A 21,949-nucleotide genomic window follows, 5' to 3' on the forward strand; every position below is an offset into this window, starting at 1 on the left:
AGGCCATTCATTGAAGGTGCGCCTTATACTCCAATGTGCCTTATATATGGATCAATATTAAGTAATCATGGCACAACTTTCCGTTTAGCTCTGCTCCATCTTGTGGATGCATTCCGCAACACCGACTACAACAACTACTACTACTACTACTGCACCTTATAATGCAGTGCACCCTTTACATGAAAACGGATTGAAGAAAACTGTACAAAGTACACCTAAACCGTGGGTCAGGAACCTGCGGCTCTTGAGGCCTGCCTTAGTGGCTCGCTGGAAATATATTTTTAGATTTAATATGGTTTCTGTAGGAGTAAAAACATGACACAAACATTCTTCTAATTCAATAATATTGTAATATTGTAATAAAGTTAAATTTCAGGCAGCATTGTACAACAGAGTAGTTACGTGGTGAGTCATTCTCGATAGGTTTCACTGCAGAGAAAATAAACATTTGCTGTATTTCCTGCTCTATAAGGCACATTGGAGTATAAGGCGCACATTCAATCGGTGGCCTATTTTCAACCGTTTTCATGTATAAGGCGCACTGCATTATAAGGCACAGCAGTAGTCGTAGTCGTGGTTGGAGTTGCGTTATGCATCCACCAGATGGAGCTGAGCTAAACGGAATGTCATGCTTTGATGAACTAATATTGATCCATACATAAGAAACACCGGAGTATAAAGCGCACTTTCAATGAGTGGCCTACTTTAAAACCGTTTTCATGTATAACACGCACTGTTTTACAAGGCGCAGTAGTATTAGTCATAGTAGTTGTTGTTGGCGTTGTGTTATGCATCCACAAGATGGAGCTGAGCTAAACGGAATGTTGTGCCATGATTAACTAATATTGATCCTGATACAAGGGGTATTGGAGTATAAAGCCCACTTTCAATGAATGGCCAATTTTAATTCCATTTTCATGTATATGACACACTGCATTATAAGGGGCAGTAGTAGTAGTAGTCGTAGTAGTGGTTGGTATTGCGTTATGCATCCACCTGATGGAGCTGAGCTTAACGGAATGTCTACTATGATTACCTAATATTGATCCACATATAAGACACATCGGAGTATAAGGCGCACCTTCAATGAGTGGCCTACTTTAAAACCGTTTTCATGTATAAGGCACAGTAGTATTACTTGTAGTAGTAATAGTAGTTGGCGTTGCGTTATGCATCCACAAGATGGAGCTGAGCGAAACGGAACGTCTTGCCATGATCAACTAATAGTGATTCTGATACAAGGCACATCGGAGTATAAGTCACACCTTCAATGAGTGGCTAATTTTAAAACCGTTTTCATGTATAAGGCACACTGCATTATAAGGAGCAGTAGTAGTAGCTAAAAGGAATGTCATGCCATGATTAACTAATATTGAGCCATATATGAGGTACATCGGAGTATAAGGCGCACCTTCAATGAATGGGATATTTTAAATCCGTTTTCATGCATAGGGCACTTTGCATTATAAGGCGCAGTAGTAGTAGCTAAATGGAATGTCGTGCTATGATTAACCAATATTAATCCATATATGAGGCACATCGGAGTATAAGGCGCACCTTCAATGAATGGGATTATTTAAATCCGTTTTCATGCATAGGGCGCACTGCATTATAAGGCGCAGTAGTAGTAGTCGTAGTGGTAGTAGTTGGCGTTGCGTAATACATTCACAAGATGGAGCTGAGCTCAACGAAATGTTGTGCCATGATTAACTAATATTGATCCATATATAATACACATCGGAGTATAAGGCACACCTTCAATGAGTGGCTTATTTTAAAACTGTTTTCATGTATAAGGCGCACTGCATTACAAGGCGCAGTAGTCGTAGTGGTAGTAGTTGGCGTTGCGTAATACATCCACAAGATGGAGCTGACCTCAACGAAATGTTGTGCCATGATTAACTAATATTGATCCATATATAATACACATCGGAGTATAAGGCACACCTTCAATGAATGGCTTATTTTAAAACTGTTTTCATGTATAAGGCGCACTGCATTATAAGGCACAGTAATAGTAGTCGTAGTGGTAGTAGTTGGCGTTGCGTCATGCATCCACAAAATGGAGCAAAGCTAAACGAAATGTTGTGCCATGATTAACTAATATTGATCCATATATAATACATATCGGAGTATAAGGCACACCTTCAATGAGTGGCTTATTTTTAAAACTGTTTTCATGTATAAGGCGCACTGCATTATAAGGCGCAGTAATAGTAGTCGTAGTGGTAGTAGTTGGCGTTGCGTAATGCATCCACAAGATGGAGCTGAGCTAAACGAAATGTTGTGCCATGATTAACTACTAATGATCCATATGTCAGGCACATCGGAGTATAAGGCGCACCTTCAATGAATGGCCTATTTTAAAACAGTATTTGTTAAAGATGTCCCGATCGATCGGGATGCCGATCGATCGGGCCCGATCACGTCATTTTCAAAGTATCGGAATCGGCAAAAAAATATCGGACATGCCTTTTATATATATATATATATATATATATATATATATATATATATTTTTTTTTAATTAAATCGTTTTCTAATTGTATTTAACGTTACAGACATAATGTGTTACACTCTTCCAGAGTCTTTAGTTTAAGCTTAAGGTAGGGTTATCAAATTTATCGCGTTAACGGCGAGAATGAATATTTTTTACATTCATCACGTTACAATATTTAACGCAATTAACGCATGCGCTGCACGACCCACTCACGCATTGTCGCATTCAATATATAATGGCGACGTTTTACCCATACAGTATATAGAGCTAAAAGGCAGCGTAAAATGAGTAGAGTGAATTTTGGCAAGCTTTGGAGCCTTTTTTTAAATGGCTAAAGCCTTACAGTCCCTCTCCTAACGATTAGAATAACCGTGGGAAGCAATGTGGGGAAGAAAGGTAATAGTTGATGTTTTTCTAAACACCCTATGTTATTTCCCAATGCAGAGAAGATATATCAATTGGTACCACGACGCACAGTCATGGTTGCACTTCCCATCATGCATTTGGGCAGAAGAGTTAAATGGCTACAGTGTCATTTACTGAAAGCTCAACAAATACACTAGATGGCAATATTTAGTCACAATATACAAAGTCACATTTATCCTTTAAGAATTACAAGTCTTTCTATCCGTGGATCCCTCTCACAGAAAGAATGTTAATAATGTAAATGCCACCTTGAGGATTTAATGTCATAATGACCAAATAAAGTACTTATGTACTGTATGGTGAATGTATATATTCGTCCGAGTTTTATTCATTTTTTTCTTCATGCAATGCCAAAATGTATATGATCGGGAATGATTGGAATTGAATCGGGAGCACAAAAAAAAAAAGCAATCGGATCGGGAAATATCGGGATCGGCAGATACTCAAATTAAAACGATCGTATCGGGAGCAAAAAAACATGATCGGAACAACTCTCTGCCTAACACTGTTAATGTGATGAGAAACATGAAAATACATCCAAAATCGTGCCTGTGACGTTATCTGAGCATACGTATCTGTGCAGGGAGGGAGAGAGGGAGTTAAAAAAATCCACACACACATCTGGAGGAGGACCCTAAGGCTTATCCATCGCTCTGACCACGTCCACACACGCTCTAAGACAATCCAGGAAAGAGGGGGAGAAGTTTAGAAACAACAGATGGGATGATTTCATCGCTTTGTCTGGAGTTCTCAGTTCAGATTTGACTCCGGCGTTGCTTTCAAGAGTCGCACGAGTTAGTTTTTCTAAGGATTATCCGGGAAGACTTGTGTATTGTTCAGCCAGGAGGAGAAAAAAAAATGGTGCCGCTCTCACTTATCGTCTTAGCCTGCGCCATCTGCTGCTTTTCGGTGACCGCGGATGTGTTAAGGGCAGAGGTAAGTCACGGTCACATCATATTATAATAGTTTACTAAATTTTTAATCTGGTCGAGAGCTCAAGAAATCACCCCCGCCCGTCCGATCGGAATTTTTCCATAGCCATGCCACTATGCAAACGGATGCTCCAGTGTATGGAAAAAGCCGATTCCAATGAAGGCTATTTTAGAAACTTCTTGGAATGCTAATCACGATGATGTATTTTCTTGTTGCGACATGTTTATCGTAGCTTGTTCTGCTTTCTCTAGTAGCGACATAAGGGAGTAGTTTTGTCTTTTTTTCCACCGGGGGAGGGAGTTCAATGCTTTTCATCTGCCTGTGTAGACAATTAGCGTGAATATACGAGACCGATGTGATTCGTTGACTTCGAAGTAGAATTTCGTACAAATTATATAAAATAAGGGTATTCGGTTCAGGGAATTTATGTGGGATTGAATAGCGGAATTAAATTCATGGGTTTTCAATAGGGTTCAAGTCAGGGGAGTTGGCACCACAGTTGTTAAACCAGCTTTTTGGTACCTTAGGCATTATATTACAGTAATTTTTTCGCTCATTTTGAATCCTCTGGCTTATTTGTTTATTTATTTGGGTTCATAGGTCACACTTTATTTGACAGTGGCGTCATAAGACTGCCATAAGACCGTCACAATTATGGCACTATTAATGAATGCTTATGACAGATGTCATCAAGTGTCATTCAACAAATTCACTAAGTCACTCTATTTATGTACTGTTCGGCTCTTTTACATCCCTTGAAAAGTGAGATAATTTACAGGTTGACACAAAATGACATCTGTCATAAGCATTCATTAATGCTCATGGCAGTGTCATGTCATAATTATGATGGTCTTATAACAGTCTTATTGCGCTATTGTCAAATAAAGTGTTTCCAAATGCCATAACTAGCAATTTGTGAAACAACTGGAACAGCAACTGAAGAAATAATTAGCACAGAGGAAGATTTTTGATTGTTATATAGATCTGTAGTGCTGCATTGCATGCTAGGAGGCATGTTGGACGACAACAGTGTTAAAAACAGGTGGCAGGAGAGGTTGACTGTCTCCCCCAAGGGAGTAGTGGTGGCCAAATGAAGCTTTTTGAAGCAATGAAGCTTTTTAGTCAATTGGTTGAAAGCTTCATGGTGGTTCATTTGGTCGAAGACAGTCTTATGATACCACTGTCAAATAAAATGTTGACAAATACCGTAACTAGCAATTCATTAAACAACTAGAACAGTAACTGAAGAAATAATTCACATAGAACATGAATTTTGATTGCTATTTACATCTGAATGGTAAATGGTGTTATACTTATTTGGCGCTTTTCCACCTTTCAAGGCGCTCAAAGCGCTTTACACTATCTCGCCATTCTGAAGCGCTGCAATGCATGCTAGGAGGCATGTTGGACGACAACAGTGTTGACAACAGGTGGCAGGAGAGGTTGACTGTCTACCCTAAAGGAGTAGTGATGGCCAAATGAAGCTTCTTGAAGCAATTAAGCTTTGCAGCCAATTGGTTCAAAGCTTTATGGTAGTTCATTTGGTCTTATGACACTCTTATGGCACAACTGTGAAATAAAGTGTTACCAAACAGCATAACTAGCCATTCATTAAACAACTGGACCAGTAACTGAAGAAATAATTCGCACAGATCACGAATTTGGATTGCAATTTACATCTGTAGTGCTGCAATGCAAGCTAGGAGGCATGTTAGATGACAACAGTGTTGACAGCAGATGGCAACAGAGGTTTATTGTCTGCCCCGAGGGAGCAGTGAGGGCCAAATGAAGCTTCTTGAAGCAATGAATTCATGATGGTTCTTATGACAGCCCTATGATGCCGCATTCAAATTAAGTGTTAGCGGTTAATCTCTTTTGGTGTAAAGATCCCATAACACAGTTAAGACAGCCGCATCTGATAGTCCAGTGCGGCTTATCTCTGAACAAATGCCGTTTTCATGCCAAATTTGGTGGGTGGCGGCTTATAGTCAGGTGCGCCTTATCGTGCGAAAGTTACGGTAAGTGAATCCAGTCGTTGTATAACTGAATTGGACGTTTATCATTGTTAATGGCAGGCAACAAGTGCATTTTGTGTCACTTCCATGTCTTTTTGAGATGCTTGCGACTTACTTTCTGTAAAAAAAATTTGTGTCACCAAATACCATAACTGGCAATTAACGAAACAACTAGAACAGCAACTGAAGAAATAATCAGTAAAGAACATGAATTTTGACTGTCCTTTACATCTGTAGAGTTGCAATGCATGCTAGGAGGCATGTTGGATGACAACAGTGTTGACAGCAGGTGGCAGCAGAGGTTGACTGTCCACCCTAAGGGAGTAGTGATGGCCAAATGAAGCTTCTTGAAGCAATTAAGCTTTGCAGCCAATTGGTTCAAAGCTTCATGGTGGTTCATCTGTTCGAAGACAGTCTTATGATACCACTGTCAAATAAAATGTTGACAAATACCGCAACTAGCAATTCATGAAACAACTAGAACAGTAACTGAAGAAATAATTCGCACAGAACATGAATTTTGATTGTTATTTACATCATTAGCACTGCAATGCATGCTAGAAGGCATGTTGGACGACAGCAGTGTTGACAACAGGTGGCAGCAGAGGTTTCTGTCTCCCCCAAGGGACAAGTTATGGCTAAATGAAGCTTCATGAAACAATGAAGCTTTACAGGCGATGGGTTCAAAGCTTTATGGTGGTTCATTTGATCCTATGACAGTCCTATGGTGCCAGTGTCAAATAAAGTGTTAGTAAATACCATAACTAGCACTTCATGAAACAACTAGTACAGTAACTGAAGATATAATTAGCACAGAACATGAATTGTGATTGTTATTTACATCTGCAGCGCTGCAATGCATGCTAGGAAGCATGTTGGATGACAACAATAATGTCAACAGGTGGCAGCAGAGGTTGACTGTCTGTGGCGCCTTGAGACTGCCATTAGACCATCATAATGATGACATGACACTATCATGGGCATTAATGAATGCTTATGACAGATGTCTTGAAGTGTCATCTGGCAAATTGTGTCATTTATGTCCAGCTCGAAAAGTGAGATAATTTTACGGATGACACTAAATTACATGTGTCATAAGCATTCATTCAAGCTCATGGCAGTGTCAATTATCATGGTCTTATGACAGTCTCATGGCACCACTGACAGATAAAGTGTTACCAAATACCATAATTAGCAATTAATGAAACAACTGGAAGAAATAATTAGCAAAGAACATGATTTTTGGTCGTTATTTACATCTGTAGCGCTGCAATGCATGCTAGGAGGCATGTTGAACGGCAACAGCGTTGGCAGAGGTTGACTGTCTCCCCAAAGGGAGCAGTGATGGCCAAATGAAGCTTCTTGAAGCAATGAAGCTTTGCGGCCAATTGGTTCAAAGCTTCATGGTGGTTCATTTGACAAATGAAGTGTTACCGGTTAATATCTTTTGGTGTAAATATCCCATAATACAGTAAGGACAGCAGCGGTTTATAGTCCAGTGCGGCTTATCTAGTATAAACAAATGCCGTTTCCGTGTCAAAGTTGGTGGGTGGCGGGCTTATAGTCCAAAATTTATGGTAGTTAATCTTTTGAAAATGCCTCACAAAACCTAAATATGTTTAAAAGATGTACTTATATGTGCTGTTAGTCCATAAGCAACCATGAGAGGAAGTGAATCACATATTTTTGCTTGACGGCAGGATGCAGCACCAAAGGATGTTCTTAGTCACTCACCACGAGAAACCCACTTGCGGTTAAAGAGTCATATCTGTTCATGGCATCGTCGAAAATAGTGCCACGACGTTGCATCACCTGCATGCGAAAGCATGTGATTAAACGATGGGGCCGTGATAGTGAGCGAACTGCTAAGCCACATAAAGAAGTCACATTGAGGCAATTCCTGCAATTGCTCAACCTTCTAAGAAATGCGATGAGAAACACATTTCCAGATTCCCTCTGAGATCAGATTTCAGCCTCGGGTTTTACTAAAAGTACTGACTATGTACGAAATAAATGCTTATCCACTAAAACTTACCATGGGATAGTTCTAGTCCAGAGTCCACATAGGTACAGTAATGAAGTATTTCTACTGGGTTACTTACAACCACAGCTATTTGTCTAATAAAAGTGCTTAGCTCGACCCTGTACGTGAAGGAAGTGGGTAGCAATGAAAACAAACGGGTGTAAAAGTGATGATCCCAGCGGTTCAGAACCATCTGGGTTCAATTGTACGTTAGCATCAAAGACAACGCCTGGTCGGGCCGTCAAGACCTCCAGCGACCGAGTCTGAAGATGAAGACAAAGTTTAAATAAGGCAGTTCTGGCATTAACTGGGTCACCCAGGCGCGGAAATAAAAGTAATGTCAGATTCCGCAGACACGTGACTTCTTTTTTTCCGCTGGCATGGACAGAGGAACAACTGACTCTGCTCAAATTGAGATTCAGTAACACTTCCAAGTCCCGTATACTTTCCTACCGCCACCAAGTCTAATATCTTGACCTTGCCTCATGAAATAGGACACCTGCTTTTTCTCCTTAACCCCTTGTTCGGTTCAAAAAGAGAGTCACATTTCAAGGACATGCCGTAATTTTTGGACTATAAGCCCGCCACCCACCAAATTTGACACGAAAATGGCATTTGTTCATAGATAAGCCGCACTGGACTATAAGCCGCAGATGTCCTCACTGGAGTATGGGAGATTTACACCAAAAGCTATCAACCGGTAACACTTTATTTGACAGCGGCATCATAAGAATGTGTTCGACCAAATGAACCACCATGAAGCTTTGCAGCCAATTGATTCAAAGCTTCATGGTGGTTCATTTAGTCTTATGACAGTTTTAAGATTAGATGACTGTCATAAGAGTAAATGAACCACCATGAAGCTTCATGGTGGCTTTAGTCTGATGACAGTCTTAAGACTGGATGACTGTCATAAGACTTAATGAACCACCATGAAGCTTCATGGTGGTTCATTTACTCTTATGAGTCATCTAATCTTAAGACTGTCATAAGACTAAATGAACCACCATGAAGCTTTGAATCAATTGGTTGCAATTGGTTCATTTAGTTTTATGACAGTCTTAAGACTAAATGACTGTCATAAGACTAAATGAACCACCATGAAGCTTTGCTGACAATTGGTTCTAAGCTTCATGAAGGTTCATTTAGTCTTATGACAGTCATTTAGTCTTAAATGACTGTCATAGGACTAAATGAACCACCATGAAGCTTTGCTGACAATTGGTTCTAAGCTTCATGAAGGTTCATTTAGTCTTATGACAGTCATTTAGTCTTAAATGACTGTCATAGGACTAAATGAACCACCATGAAGCTTTGCTGCCAATTGGTTCTAAGCTTCATGGTGGTTCATTTAGTCTTATGACAGTCATTTAGTCTTAAGACTGTCAAAAGACTAAATGAACCACCTTGAAGCTTTGAATAACAGTCTTAAGACTAAGGGACTGTCATAAGACTCACAAGACTAAATGAGCTTCATGGTGGTTCACTTAGTCTCATGACAGTCATCTAATCTTAAGACTGTCATAAGACTAAATGAACCACCATGAAGCTTTGAATCAATTGGTTGCAATTGGTAAGACTAAATGACTGTCATAAGACTAAATGAACCTTCATGAAGCTTTGCTGACAATTGGTTCTAAGCTTCATGAAGGTTCATTTAGTCTTATGGCAGTCATTTCGTCTTAAGGCTGTCATTCAAAGCTTCATGGTGGTTCATTTAGTCTTATGACAGTCTTAAGATGCCTGCAAGTTTGCTGCAGAGCTTCATTGCTTCAAGAAGCTTTATTTGGCCTCACTGCTCCCTTACGGGAGACAGTCAACCTCTGCTGCCACCTGCTGTCAACACTGTTGTCATCCAACATGCTTCCTAGCATGCATTGCAGCGCTACAGATGTAAATTGCAATCCAAATTCATGTTCTGTGCGAATTATTTATTCAGTTACTGTTCCGATTGTTTCATTAATTGCTAGCTATGGTATTGGGCAAGGGCGTAGGTTTGGTCTCAACATTGGTAGCGACACTAAAAAGGAAATTTACAGTGGTTGTTTTTTATTGGGGGGTAAAATGTATGCATAAGATGCAAATAAAAATATTTTTTAGATATATAATGTAGAAAATACATTTTAATTAATAAATGCACAGTATAATTAACGTTAACAGTAATCAACACATACAGGATGACGCTTCCCTCGAAGCAGCTTTCTACTCAAGATTTACTGGTTAGCAAGTTCACACAATTTAATGTAACGCTAACTCTGATGCAAGTCGGACTTTCAGTAGCAAAATTAGTGGCGTGTTCCCCACCTCCACCACATTGACGTCTTTTTACATTACTTACAGTGGCTACTGCTGGCCGAAAAAAACTTCAAATGTCCTTTCTCTTTGAAGTGGGTGACATGTAAGTCTGAACATCATGCAAACAATTCACTTAAAATTGGGAGGGTTTAGTCTATATATTCTATCCTTACAACATATGGGAAGACAATCTAACTGAATTCATTATTATTATATCATTATTACTGCTTAAAATTTGGTGGTACAGGAAGTTAGGAACACTTTATTTGACAGTGGTGCCATAAGACGGTCATAAGACCAAATGAACCACCATTCATTGATTCAAGTAGCTTCATTTGGCCACCACTGCTCACTTTGGGGATACAGTCAACCTCTCCTGCCACCTGCTGTCAAGACTGTTGTCATCCAACATGCCTCCTAGCATAAATTGTAGCGCTACAAATGTAAATGACAATCAAAACTCAAGTTCTGTGCTAATTATTTCTTCAGTTACTGTTCCAATTGTTTCATTGACTGCTAGCTACGGTATTTGTTAACACTATATTTGACAGTAGCGCCATAAAACAATTTGAGCATCCTGAAAAGTTGCAAATCAAGTATGCAAATCTACGCCCTTGGTATTTGCTAACACTTTTTTGACAGTGGCGCCAAAAAACTGTCATAAGACCAAATGAACCACCATGAAGCTTTGAACTCATTGGCTGCAAAGCTTCATTGCTTCAAGAAGCTTCACTTGGCCACCACTGCTCCCTTTGGGGAGACAGTCAACCTCTGCTGCCACCTGCTGTCAACACTGTTGTCGTCCAACATGCCTCCTAGCATGCATTGCAACACTACAGATGTAAATGACAATCAAAACTCATGTTCTGTGCTAATTATTTCTTCAGTTACTGTTCCAATTGTTTCATTAACTGCTAGCTACGGTGTTTGTTAACACTATATTTGACAGTAGCGCCATAAAACTGTTATTAGACCACCATACTTATGACATGACACTGCCATGCGCATCAATGAATGCTTTTGACAGTTGTTATTTTGTATCATCTGGCAAATTACCTCAATTTTGAATGGATGTAAAAGATCCGAACTGGACATAAAAGGAGCTAGTGACATAATTTGCCGGATGACACTTAATGACATCTACCATACAGTATGCATTCATTAATGCCCACAATAGTGTCATAATTATGATGGTCTAATGGCAGTCTTATGACGCCGCTGTCAAATAAAGTGTTACCTATTAACCCAATAAATCAACAAATAAACCGCACTAGACTAGAAGCCGCAGGATTCAAAATGAGGAAAAAAAGTAGCTTCTATGGAAGTGGAATGCCAAGGTAATGTCAGTCCAAGACCAAGACTCAAGTCATGAAAACTCGACCTAGTGATAACAAAAGTCGGACAACCACATTGACAACGCGTCATGCTAGTAGCACCTTGAACAAATGCTCTAAGACGTGCCGCAAAAGTCCCCTCAAAACACTCTCCCGCTACTCGACATGACACGACTCATGTTTTACTGCGAATACGCATCCGCAGACACACTGCCCACTCTCAGGTGTGTGTTTACCCAAAGCGAGGGCTGCCAGCCCACCGGCCACACGAGGCCAACAATAGCAGCCATGTTCGCGTCTCGATAAATAGAAGCTTTGATGGCGCCTGCTCCATTGGCGTCGGGGGTTTAACAGTGGCGGCAGTCAGGAAGCCGTGAAGAGGATGAATCATATGTTCAAGTCCCTCAGAACAAAAGTCCCTAAAATGCATCATCTTTTAAATGATTTAATTAAGCCAACGATAATTTTAAGGAGAATCTGCGGGAAATCTGTCGACATAAGCGGACCTTGTTCGGTGTTACCACACCACCAACAGGTAGCCGTGTGTGTCCCGGTTCACTCTATCCCTCCCCTATTTCCAGTATAAAACTGCTGCAGACTTGAGAAGAAAACCTGCATTACTAGGTTTTCCTAGTAAGAGTACATAGCAATGCTACAGTGTATCACAAAAGTGAGTACACCCCTCACATTTCTGCAGATATTTAAGCAAAGTGGGGAAGAAGTATTTAGTCAACCACCAATTCTCCTACTTGAAAAGATTAGAGTCCTGTAATTGTCAACATGGGTAAACCTCAACCATGAGAGACAGAATATGGGGAAAAAAACAGAAAATCACATTGTTTGATTTTTAAAGAATTTATTTCCAAATTAGAGTGGAAAATAAGTATTTGGTCACCTACAAACAAACAAGATTTCTGGCTGCCAAAGAGGTCTAACTTCTTCTAACGAGGTCTAACGAGGCTCCACTCGTTACCTGAATTAATGGCACCTGTTTTAACCCATTATCTGTATAAAAGACACCTGTCCACAACCTCAGTCAGTCACATTCCAAACTCCACTATGGCCAAGACCAAAGAGCTGTCGAAGAACACCTGAGACAAAATTGTAGACCTGCACCAGGCTGGGAAGACTGAATCTACAATAGGTAAAACACTTGGTGTAAAGAAATCAACTGTGGAGCAATTATTAGAAAATGGAAGACATACAAGACCACTGATAATCTTCCTCGATCTGGGGCTCCATGCAAGATCTCACCCCGTGGCATCAAAATGATAACAAGAACGGTGAGCAAATATCCCAGAACCACACGGGGGGCACCTAGCGAGTGACCTACAGAGACCTGAGTACTATTAGTAACACAATGCGCCATGCGCCGCCAGGGACTCAAATCCTGCACTGCAGGTTTTCAGACAGCTCTTTTGACTGAACCATGATGCACATCAGACAAGTCTTACCAGGCATGTATTTTATAGTGGGCAGGGCAGCTTTACACCACTCATCAATGATTGGGAACACACCTGACTTAAATTGTTTGGTAAAAATTGGTTTCGATTGCTCTTTAAGCATCCTTTGGCAGAGGCTCCACTTACTTTTTTTTACCTACCCCTGATGTCATTGTTTGCATATTGTCCTTATTAAAATATGAAAACCTATAAATGTTTGGGTGGTTTTAGTTAAAGCACACACTGTTTTTAACAAAGATCAGATCACGTTTGATGGTGATTTTATGCAGAAATATGAGAAATTCCAAAAGGTTCAGATACTTTTTCATACCACTGGAGACATATTGTCCGATCAACCACAACAGTTCTTTTGGCTCTTTTGGGTGCAAGAGCAGAAACTGCTTTTTCAACCTTGTTTTCCGCCATAGACATTTAATGTCCCATGACTCAAGATTTAGCATCTTAACTAATTGGCTGCCACTAACCGTGCTAATGTTCATTTATCCCCTGCCAACTGAATTGGATGTTTTTCACGTTAAATTTCGAGCCACACGATTCAACATCTATCATCGTTTCGAAACGAGTGCGCTAGAAGCGTAAAAAAGGGTGCGCCTCTCATGTGTAAAAATAAACGGTGGATTTGTTTGACCCAGTAACAGTGAGAGGACGGACTCCATTACTTTTCCAACACTGTGAGTTGTCTTTGGCTGCGGGAGTCCAGACAGACTTGTGGGTCGCGGTGACTAAAGTTTTCTCAGATGATGATGTTTGGATTTGGCGCGGGGCAATCTGTGTGGTCTGACCCGAGAAGCGTCGGGACGCAGACATAACGGAACACCCGCAGGAAAAATTTGTTTGAAAAGAGACTCCTAAAAACAATTGAACCTAACAAGGAGTTATCTCTGTTCCCTATTTTGTCTCAAAGGCGTGGCTCCAGCAATATGGCTACCTACCTCCCGGTGACGTCAGAGCACAGGCTCTGCGTTCGCCGCAGTCTGTCGAGACGGCTATTGCGGCAATGCAGCGTTTCTACGGTTTGACCGTCACGGGCTCGATAGACGCCGACACGTTACAGTGAGTCTCCGGAAGAGGTCTGAAAAACCCTTCAGAGATCCGACTCACAATGCTTTGTTTTGACCGTCGACAGGGCGATGAGCCGTCCGCGGTGCGGCGTTCCAGACAAATTTGGACCGGCGCTCAAAAGCAACCTGAGGAGGAAGCGCTATGCGGTGCAGGGATTGAAGTGGGACAAATCTGAGGTGACTTACAGGTCAGGATCACACAAACTGTGATTTTTTTTTGGACATCTTTTTTCGATTTGTTTCTAAATCGTTTTCTCTGGCGGTAGTATTCAGAACTACACGCCAAAAGTTGGTGAACACGCGACCTATGAAGCCATCCGCAAGGCATTCAAAGTGTGGGAGAGTGCCATCCCTATTACCTTCAGAGAGATCCCGTACAGTCACATCCGGGGCAAGGTGGACAAGTACGCGGACATCATGCTGTCCTTCGCTGAGGGCTTCCACGGTGACAGTACGCCATTTGATGGCGAGGGCGGCTTCCTGGCTCACGCCTACTTCCCCGGTCAGGGGATCGGGGGAGACACGCACTTTGACCTCGCCGAGCCTTGGACCAGCGGGAACGTGGACCAGGGTGGTAAGACAAAGACTGTTCTCTTAATGGATTCGTTTCCCCAGAAATTGAACGACACACTGTTCTTTCTTACAAAGGGAACGATGTTTTCCTGGTAGCAGTCCACGAGTTGGGTCACGCTTTGGGTTTGGAGCACTCCAACAACCCGTCTGCCATCATGGCCCCCTTCTACCAGTGGATGGACACGGAAAACTTCCAGCTTCCGGACGATGACCGCAGAGGAATCCAAGCCATTTACGGTAGAAAACTGCAGAAATGTCATGGTATCATTTGAATTTTAAACAATTCTCCAACAGGTACCAAGACTGGAGCTCCTCCACCTCCACCTAGACCTACCAAGTCCTCCCGTCCCAATAGACCAGAAAACGGCCCAGATATCTGCGAGGGACATTTTGACACAATCGCCATTCTCAGAGGAGAGAAATTCGTCTTTAAGGTATTGTCATCTTTGAAACGTGTGGACCAGATGATGGCATCCCGGGCGTAGATGAGATCGGCCCGGGGTTCCTAAAGGCTCTGGATGTTGTAGGGCTGTCGTGGCTGACACGCCTCTATAACATCGCGTGGACACCAGGGAGAGTGCCTCTGGATTGGCAGACCGGGGTGGTGGTCCCCCTTTTTCAGAAGGGGGACCGGAGGGTGTGTTCCAATTATAGAGGGATCACATTCCTCAGCCTCCCTGGTAAAATCTATTCAGGGGTGCTGGAGAGGAGAGTCCGTCGAGAAGTCGAATCTCTGATTCAGGGGGAGGAGTGTGGTTTTCGTCCCGGTTGTGGAACAGTGGACCAGCTCTACACCCTCAGCAGGGTCCTCGAGGGTGTATGGGAGTTTGCCCAACCAATCTACATGTGTTTTGTGGATCTGGAGAAGGCGTTCAACCGTGTGCCTCGGGGAGTCCTGTGTTTTCGTCCCGGTCGTGGAACAGTGGACCAGCTCTACACCCTCAGCAGGGTCCTCGAGGGTGTATGGGAGTTTGCCCAACCAATCTACATGTGTTTTGTGGATCTGGAGAAGGCGTTCAACCGTGTGCCTCGGGGAGTCCTGTGGGGGGTGCTCCGGGAGTACGGGGTACCCAGCCCCTTGGTGAGGGCTGTTCGGTCCCTGTACAACCGGTGTCAGAGTTTGGTCCGCATTGCCGGCAGTAAGTCGAATTCATTCCCAGTGAGGTTTGGACTCTGCCAAGGCTGCCCTTTGTCACCGATTCCGTTCATAATTTTTATGGATAGAATTTCTATGCGCAGCCAAAGTGTTGAGGGGGTCCGTTTTGGTGACCTCAGCATTGAATCTCTGGTTTTTGCAGATGATGTGGTGCTGTTGGTTTCATCAAGCCGTGACCTCCAACTCTCAGTGGAGTGGTCTGGATGAAGATCAGCACCTCCAAATCCGAGACCATGGTCCTCAGTCTGAAAAGGGTGGAATGTCTCCTCCGGGTCGGGGATGAGATCCTGCCCCAAGTGGAGGAGTTCAAGTGTCTTGGGGACTTTTTCACGAGTGAGGGTAGGAGGGAGTGGGAGATCGACAGGCGGCACGTTGCAGCGTCTGCAGTAATGCGGACTCTGCACCGGTCCGTAGTGGTGAAGAAGGAGCTGAGCCAAAAGGCAAAGCTCTCGATTTATCAGTCGATCTACGTTCCTACCCTCACCTATGGTCACGAGCTGTGGGTCGTGACCGAAAGGGCAAGATCATGGATACAAGCGGCCGAAATGAGTTTCCTCCGCAGGGTGTCCGGGCTCTCCCTTAGAGATAGAGTGAGAAGCTTGGTCAACCGAGAGGGACTCGGCGTCGAGCCGCTACTCCTCCGCGTAGAGAGGAGCCAGCTGAGGTGGCTCGGGCATCTGGTTTGCATGCCTCCTGGACGCCTCCCCGGAGAGGTGTTCTGGCATGTCCCACCGGCGGGAGGCCTCGGGGACGACCCAGGACACGCTGGAGAGACTACGTCTCTCGGCTGGCCTGGGAACGCCTTGGGATCTCGCCGGAGGAGCTGGTTGAAGTGGCTAGGGAGAGGGAAGTCTGGGCTTCCCTGTTAAAGCTGCTGCCCCTGCAACCCGACCCTGGAACAAGCGAAAGATGATGGATGGATGGATGGATGGATGGATGGATGGATGGATGGATGGATGGATGGATGGATGGATGGATGGATGGATGGATGGATGGATTGATGGACCAGATGAACTTCTCATGCTGAATGTCCTTCTAGGACAACTGGTTTTGGCGTGTACGCAACAACAAAGTGCTTCCGGGCTACCCCATGGCCATTAGCCACTTCTGGAAAGGTCTTCCTTCCAACATCAATGCCGCGTACGAGCGAGACGACGGGAAATTCATCTTCTTTAAGGGTAAGCTCCATGGAAAATCAATAGAAATGCGTAATTTCTGTTTTGTTTCCTTAGATCTTGGTTTCTGTAATGATCTATAATCGACAGGTGACAAGTACTGGGTGTTCAGCGAAGCCACCATGGAGAAGGATTCACCGAAGAACCTCAAAGACATCGGGACCGGTCTGCCTAAAGACAAAATGGATGCAGCTCTCTTCTACACCCCCACGGGACAAACATACTTCTTCAGAGGCACTAAGTAAGTTTGGCACTTGTCATCTTCTTGAGCGAATCAATTTGGAAACCATCATTCGTTCCATGCAGGTACTACCGCTTCAACGAAAGGACTCGCACGGTTGATACTGGTTATCCCAAGCCGATCAGCACGTGGAGCGGCGCGCCAGACAACATCAAAGCCGCCATCATGAGCGAGGATGGATGTGAGTAAACAAAACGAGCCAAATTGGAGTTCTTCTCCCAAGCCCAAGTGACCAAGTACTCTTTCCTTCAGCTTACACGTACTTCTACAAAGCCAACAAGTATTGGAAGTTCAACAACCAGTACATGAAGGTGGAGTCCGGATACCCCAAATCCGTGCTGAGTGACTGGATGGGCTGCGAGGGCGACGAGCCCAAGAAGGGTCGCGAAGAGGTGATCATCCTAGAGGTGGACGAAGCCGAGGGCGGCATCGGACCGGTTGCCGTAGTGATCCCGCTCCTCCTTTTAATTCTTGTGGTGATCACCCTGGGGGCGCTACTCTTCTTCAGAAAGTACGGCACGCCTCGGCGCCTCCTTTACTGCCAGAGATCACTTCTGGACAAGGTTTAGGTACCGGTACTTTATGGACGTTAAGGACCCAAAAATGAGTCAGCGAGGGCCAGATGAAGATGCAAAATGGGAGACGGGACGGCACTAGCACGGACGATCGGGATGTCCAAAAGTTTGGCTGGTTTCTACAGAATACGTAGAAACCAGAATCCTAACTATTTACATGTACTGTACCTGCAAGCTCGACTTCAGAAGGGATATCAAAACCAAAAGGGAAAAAAAAGACTGCTTCCATGCTCCAAAGTTTTGGGGGTGGAAGTGACCATCAACATAAAATGCCATTGCAGCCTAACCTTTTTGTTGCTCTTCCTGTCTTTATGTTGCAACCTGCTAATGATGCCACTGATTTTAAAGTCATGAGCAGGTCGCAACAGCTCGGGAGAAGAAGCGCCACTCAAAGTCAATGATGTCAAACTTAAGGCCCCTCCTACAGGTTCCATCAAGTGAAATTTAAGCCTTTGAACTCGTTAGCTGCCATTGACGACTCTAGATGACATCTACTCATGATAAACTCAGAGTTTGAGTTAAATTTTCAGAGCCACATAAATGGACATCTACTCATGATAAACTCGGAGTTTGAATTAGCTTTTAAGAGCTACATTATTGGACATCGATTCATCATAAACTAAGAGTTTGAATTTGCTTTTAAGAGCCGCATTATTGGACATCTACTCATGAATCACTTAAATAGTTTGAATTAGATTTTAAGAGCCACATTACAAGACATCTACTCATGATAAACTCAAGAGTTTGAATTAGCTTTTAAGAGTGACATTACTGGACATCTACTCTTAATAAGCTCGGAGTTTGAATTGGTTTTTATTAGCCACATTATTGGACATTTCCACATGGTAAACTCATAGTTTATTAATAAATAAAGTAAATGATTAATCAATAAAAGTTAATTCAATCCTGAGTTTGAATTCACTTTTAAGAGTCACCTTATTAGATATCTACTCATGATAAACTCAGAGTTTGGATGAGGTTTTAAGAGTCACATTATTGGACATCTTATAATAAACTCAGAGTTTGAATTAGCTTTCTAGAGCCACATTATTGGACAACTACTCATGGTAAATTCAGAGTTTGAATTAGGTTTTAAGAGCCACATTATTGGATATCGATTCATCATAAACTCAGAGTTATGATTAGATTTTCAGAGCCACATAATTGGAAATCTACTCATGATAAACTCAAGGTTTGAATTAGCTTTTCGGAGTTACATTATTGGAAATCGGCTCATGATAAACTCAGAGTTTAAATAAGCTTTTAAGAGCCACATTATTGGACTTCTAGTCATGATAAACTTAGTGTTTGTTTTAGCTTTTAAGAGCCACATTATTGGAATCTACTCTTAATAAACTCAGTCTGAATTAGTTTTTGTTAGCTACATTATTGGACATCTCTTGGACAAACTCAGAGTTTGAATTAGCTTTTTAGAACCACATTATTGGACATTGATTCATCATAAACTCAGAGTTTTAATTAGCTTTTCAGAGCCACATAATTGGACATCTACTCATGATAAACTCAAGGTTTGAATTAGCTTTTCGGAGTTACATTATTGGAAATCTGCTCATGATAAACTCAGAGTTTGAATTGGCTTTAAAGAACCACATTATTGGACATGTACTAATGATAAACTCAAGAATTTGAATTAGCTTTTCCGAATCACATTATTGGACATCTACTCATAATAAACTCAAAGTTTGAATTGGCTTTTAAGAGCCATATAATTGGACGTCTACCCATGATAAACTCAGACTATGAATTAGCTTATATTAGCCACATTTTGGCCATCTACTCATGATAAACTCAGAGTTTGGATTAGCTTTTTAAGACCCACATTAATGGACGTCTATTATTGTCAATGGCAGTGAAAGAGTGACAACATTTTTAAGCCCGACTTTTTTCGAACTGCTGTTAGATTGCAAAACATGTAATCCGACATTCCAAACATATCGCGTTTTAAATGCTAACACCGACGACAGGGATACAACGTTTCTGCATTTTTTTGTTGTTCTTGTGTGTTTTATTTTAGTTTTTGTTTGTCAATTTTGCGAAAAACATTGCATAGATAGTCCACGTGGTACAGAAACATTCTCGTTCGGTCGGAAAGGGAAACTCGCGGAGAAATTCCCGACAATACGGTGCAATTTTTTAAGTAAATTATCGTATTATTTTAAGTATGTCGCCTCCTAGTGTTTCGGTTCCTTCTTTTGCACCCCGCACATTGTCGAGAGTCCTGCTGGACAGAGGCGCAGCGCGGCAATGGTCTTAACGAGCAATCAGGCGATTCATTTGAAACGTTAGCCGACATTAGCATGTGATAATCGATGCTATTTATGAACACACGGTGCTTGGTTTCTTCAAACAAAACATATCAAAGTGAATTGGAGGATCATTATATTTATGAGCGTATCAATAAAAGCCAATGATTGTTGTTGTGCTTTCATTTTTTTTTTTAGATGGGGCTTTGGGAAAAACCTACGATTCCCTCATAATTTGCCAAAATCTTGCCATTTCATTTCTAATGGGATGCCATTGACAGCCATGTATGTCCAAATTTCCCATTCATTTTTAATGGCAGGAAAACATAGGTTCATGTGATTTTTGACCAGTTACCATGACAGCCAACTGGCGTCCAAGTAAGTCGATGCCATTGACAGCCATGCACGTCTATGCCATTGACGGCCATGTACGTCCAAATATCCCATTCATTTTCAATGGCGGGAAAATATAGTTTCATGTGATTTTTGACCAGTTACCATGACAGCCAACTGGCATCCAAGTAAGTCAATGCCATTGACAGCTATGCACGTCTATGCCATTGACAGCCATGTACGTCCAAATTTTCCATTCATTTTCAATGACAGGAAAATATAGGTTAATGTGATTTTTGACCAGTTACCATGACAGCCAACTGGCGTCCAAGTACGTCGATGCCATTGACGCCTATGTAAGTCAATGCCATTGACAACCATGGATGTCCTAAATTTTTCCCATTCATTTTCAATAGGCAAAAAACAAAATTTCCCCAAATCAACAGAAAATGACCTGATATCAACAGGACGTGTCCCCCAAACTTCCCCGCTTCCATTGACGCTCATAGAGGGTGCTGCCATTGACGGACATGGACGTCCAAATTTTCCATTCATTTTCTAATGGCATTTCCTCTGTTTAATGCCATTGACGGGCATATTTTTCCATTCTATAGATGCCAATGTACTTGGATGCCATTGACGGCTATGAACGTCCAAATTTTTTCCCATTCATATTCAATAGCAAAAAAAACAATGTTCCCAAATCAACAGTAAATACCCAGATATCAGTAGGCCATGCCCCCAAATGTCTTGATATGATCAGGCCACGGCCCCCAAATATTGCCAAATGACCTTATATGACCAGGCGACGCCCCCTAAATGTTCCCAAATGACCTGATATGATCCAGCCACGCCCCCTAGATGTTCATAAATGACCTGATATGACTAGGCCACGCCCCCAAATGCTCCTAAATAACCTGATATGAATAGGCCACGCCTCCCAAATGTTCCCAAATGACCTGATATCATTATCCCAGGCCCCATAAATGTCCCCAAATAGACAGGAAGTGACCTGATATTGTCCCCGAATTGTCCCTAAACCAACCTAGGCTGGGGCTAAGATCTGTATCTCCACATGGCAAAGACCAGAAGTAATTTCTTCCGAAATTGCAGTTTCTAGTTTCAACAGAAATTGCAGTTTCTAGTTTGTTTTTAAACTTCATTTTTTTAGGCATTTGCATGAATGGTAGTTCCAACTTTTTCCGAATACAAACAATAAAAATTGGCTTCATTTACTCACCTGTGATGAAGGCACACTGGATCTAACAACACTTAAGACAATCTAATTCTCGACACTTCAACCTGAGTGTAGCAGGGAACTCTCTCTCTCTCTTGCTCTAATCGCTGGCATGGCACACTTTAATTGTGATACATTTCAGTAATTATATTTTGAAACTTTAGACAACTCCAATACTTACTTTGATGGCAGTATTTTTGACTTCCTTTGCAGTCAGCTGATCCGTCATGGCTCAAACAGACCTCAGCCCCTTCCCCCGCCTCACAATAGCCAACATCTGCTTCTCATTTCCTCAAAAGCAAAACAAGGCCAGTGGGGGAGGTTGGAAGAAGAAAAAAAATAGTT

General features: G+C 42.2%; 1 protein-coding gene across 1 annotated transcript; it reads left to right on the forward strand.

The window, feature by feature from the left end:
- The first annotated feature begins 3,559 nt into the window (after nucleotides 1–3,559).
- Nucleotides 3,560–20,375, forward strand: mmp14a (matrix metallopeptidase 14a (membrane-inserted)). The gene is made up of 10 exons (XM_057855856.1): nucleotides 3,560–3,862; nucleotides 13,894–14,042; nucleotides 14,116–14,238; nucleotides 14,317–14,624; nucleotides 14,699–14,860; nucleotides 14,918–15,057; nucleotides 16,819–16,957; nucleotides 17,045–17,195; nucleotides 17,261–17,376; nucleotides 17,448–20,375. The coding sequence occupies exons 1-10, from the start codon at nucleotides 3,785–3,787 to the stop codon at nucleotides 17,762–17,764; spliced, it is 1,683 nt and encodes a 560-aa protein (XP_057711839.1). The 5' UTR covers nucleotides 3,560–3,784; the 3' UTR covers nucleotides 17,765–20,375.
- The last annotated feature ends 1,574 nt before the right edge of the window (nucleotides 20,376–21,949 follow it).

The sequence above is a fragment of the Corythoichthys intestinalis genome, chromosome 13, assembly GCF_030265065.1.
Source record: "Corythoichthys intestinalis isolate RoL2023-P3 chromosome 13, ASM3026506v1, whole genome shotgun sequence".
Classification (NCBI taxonomy): Eukaryota; Metazoa; Chordata; class Actinopteri; order Syngnathiformes; family Syngnathidae; genus Corythoichthys; species Corythoichthys intestinalis.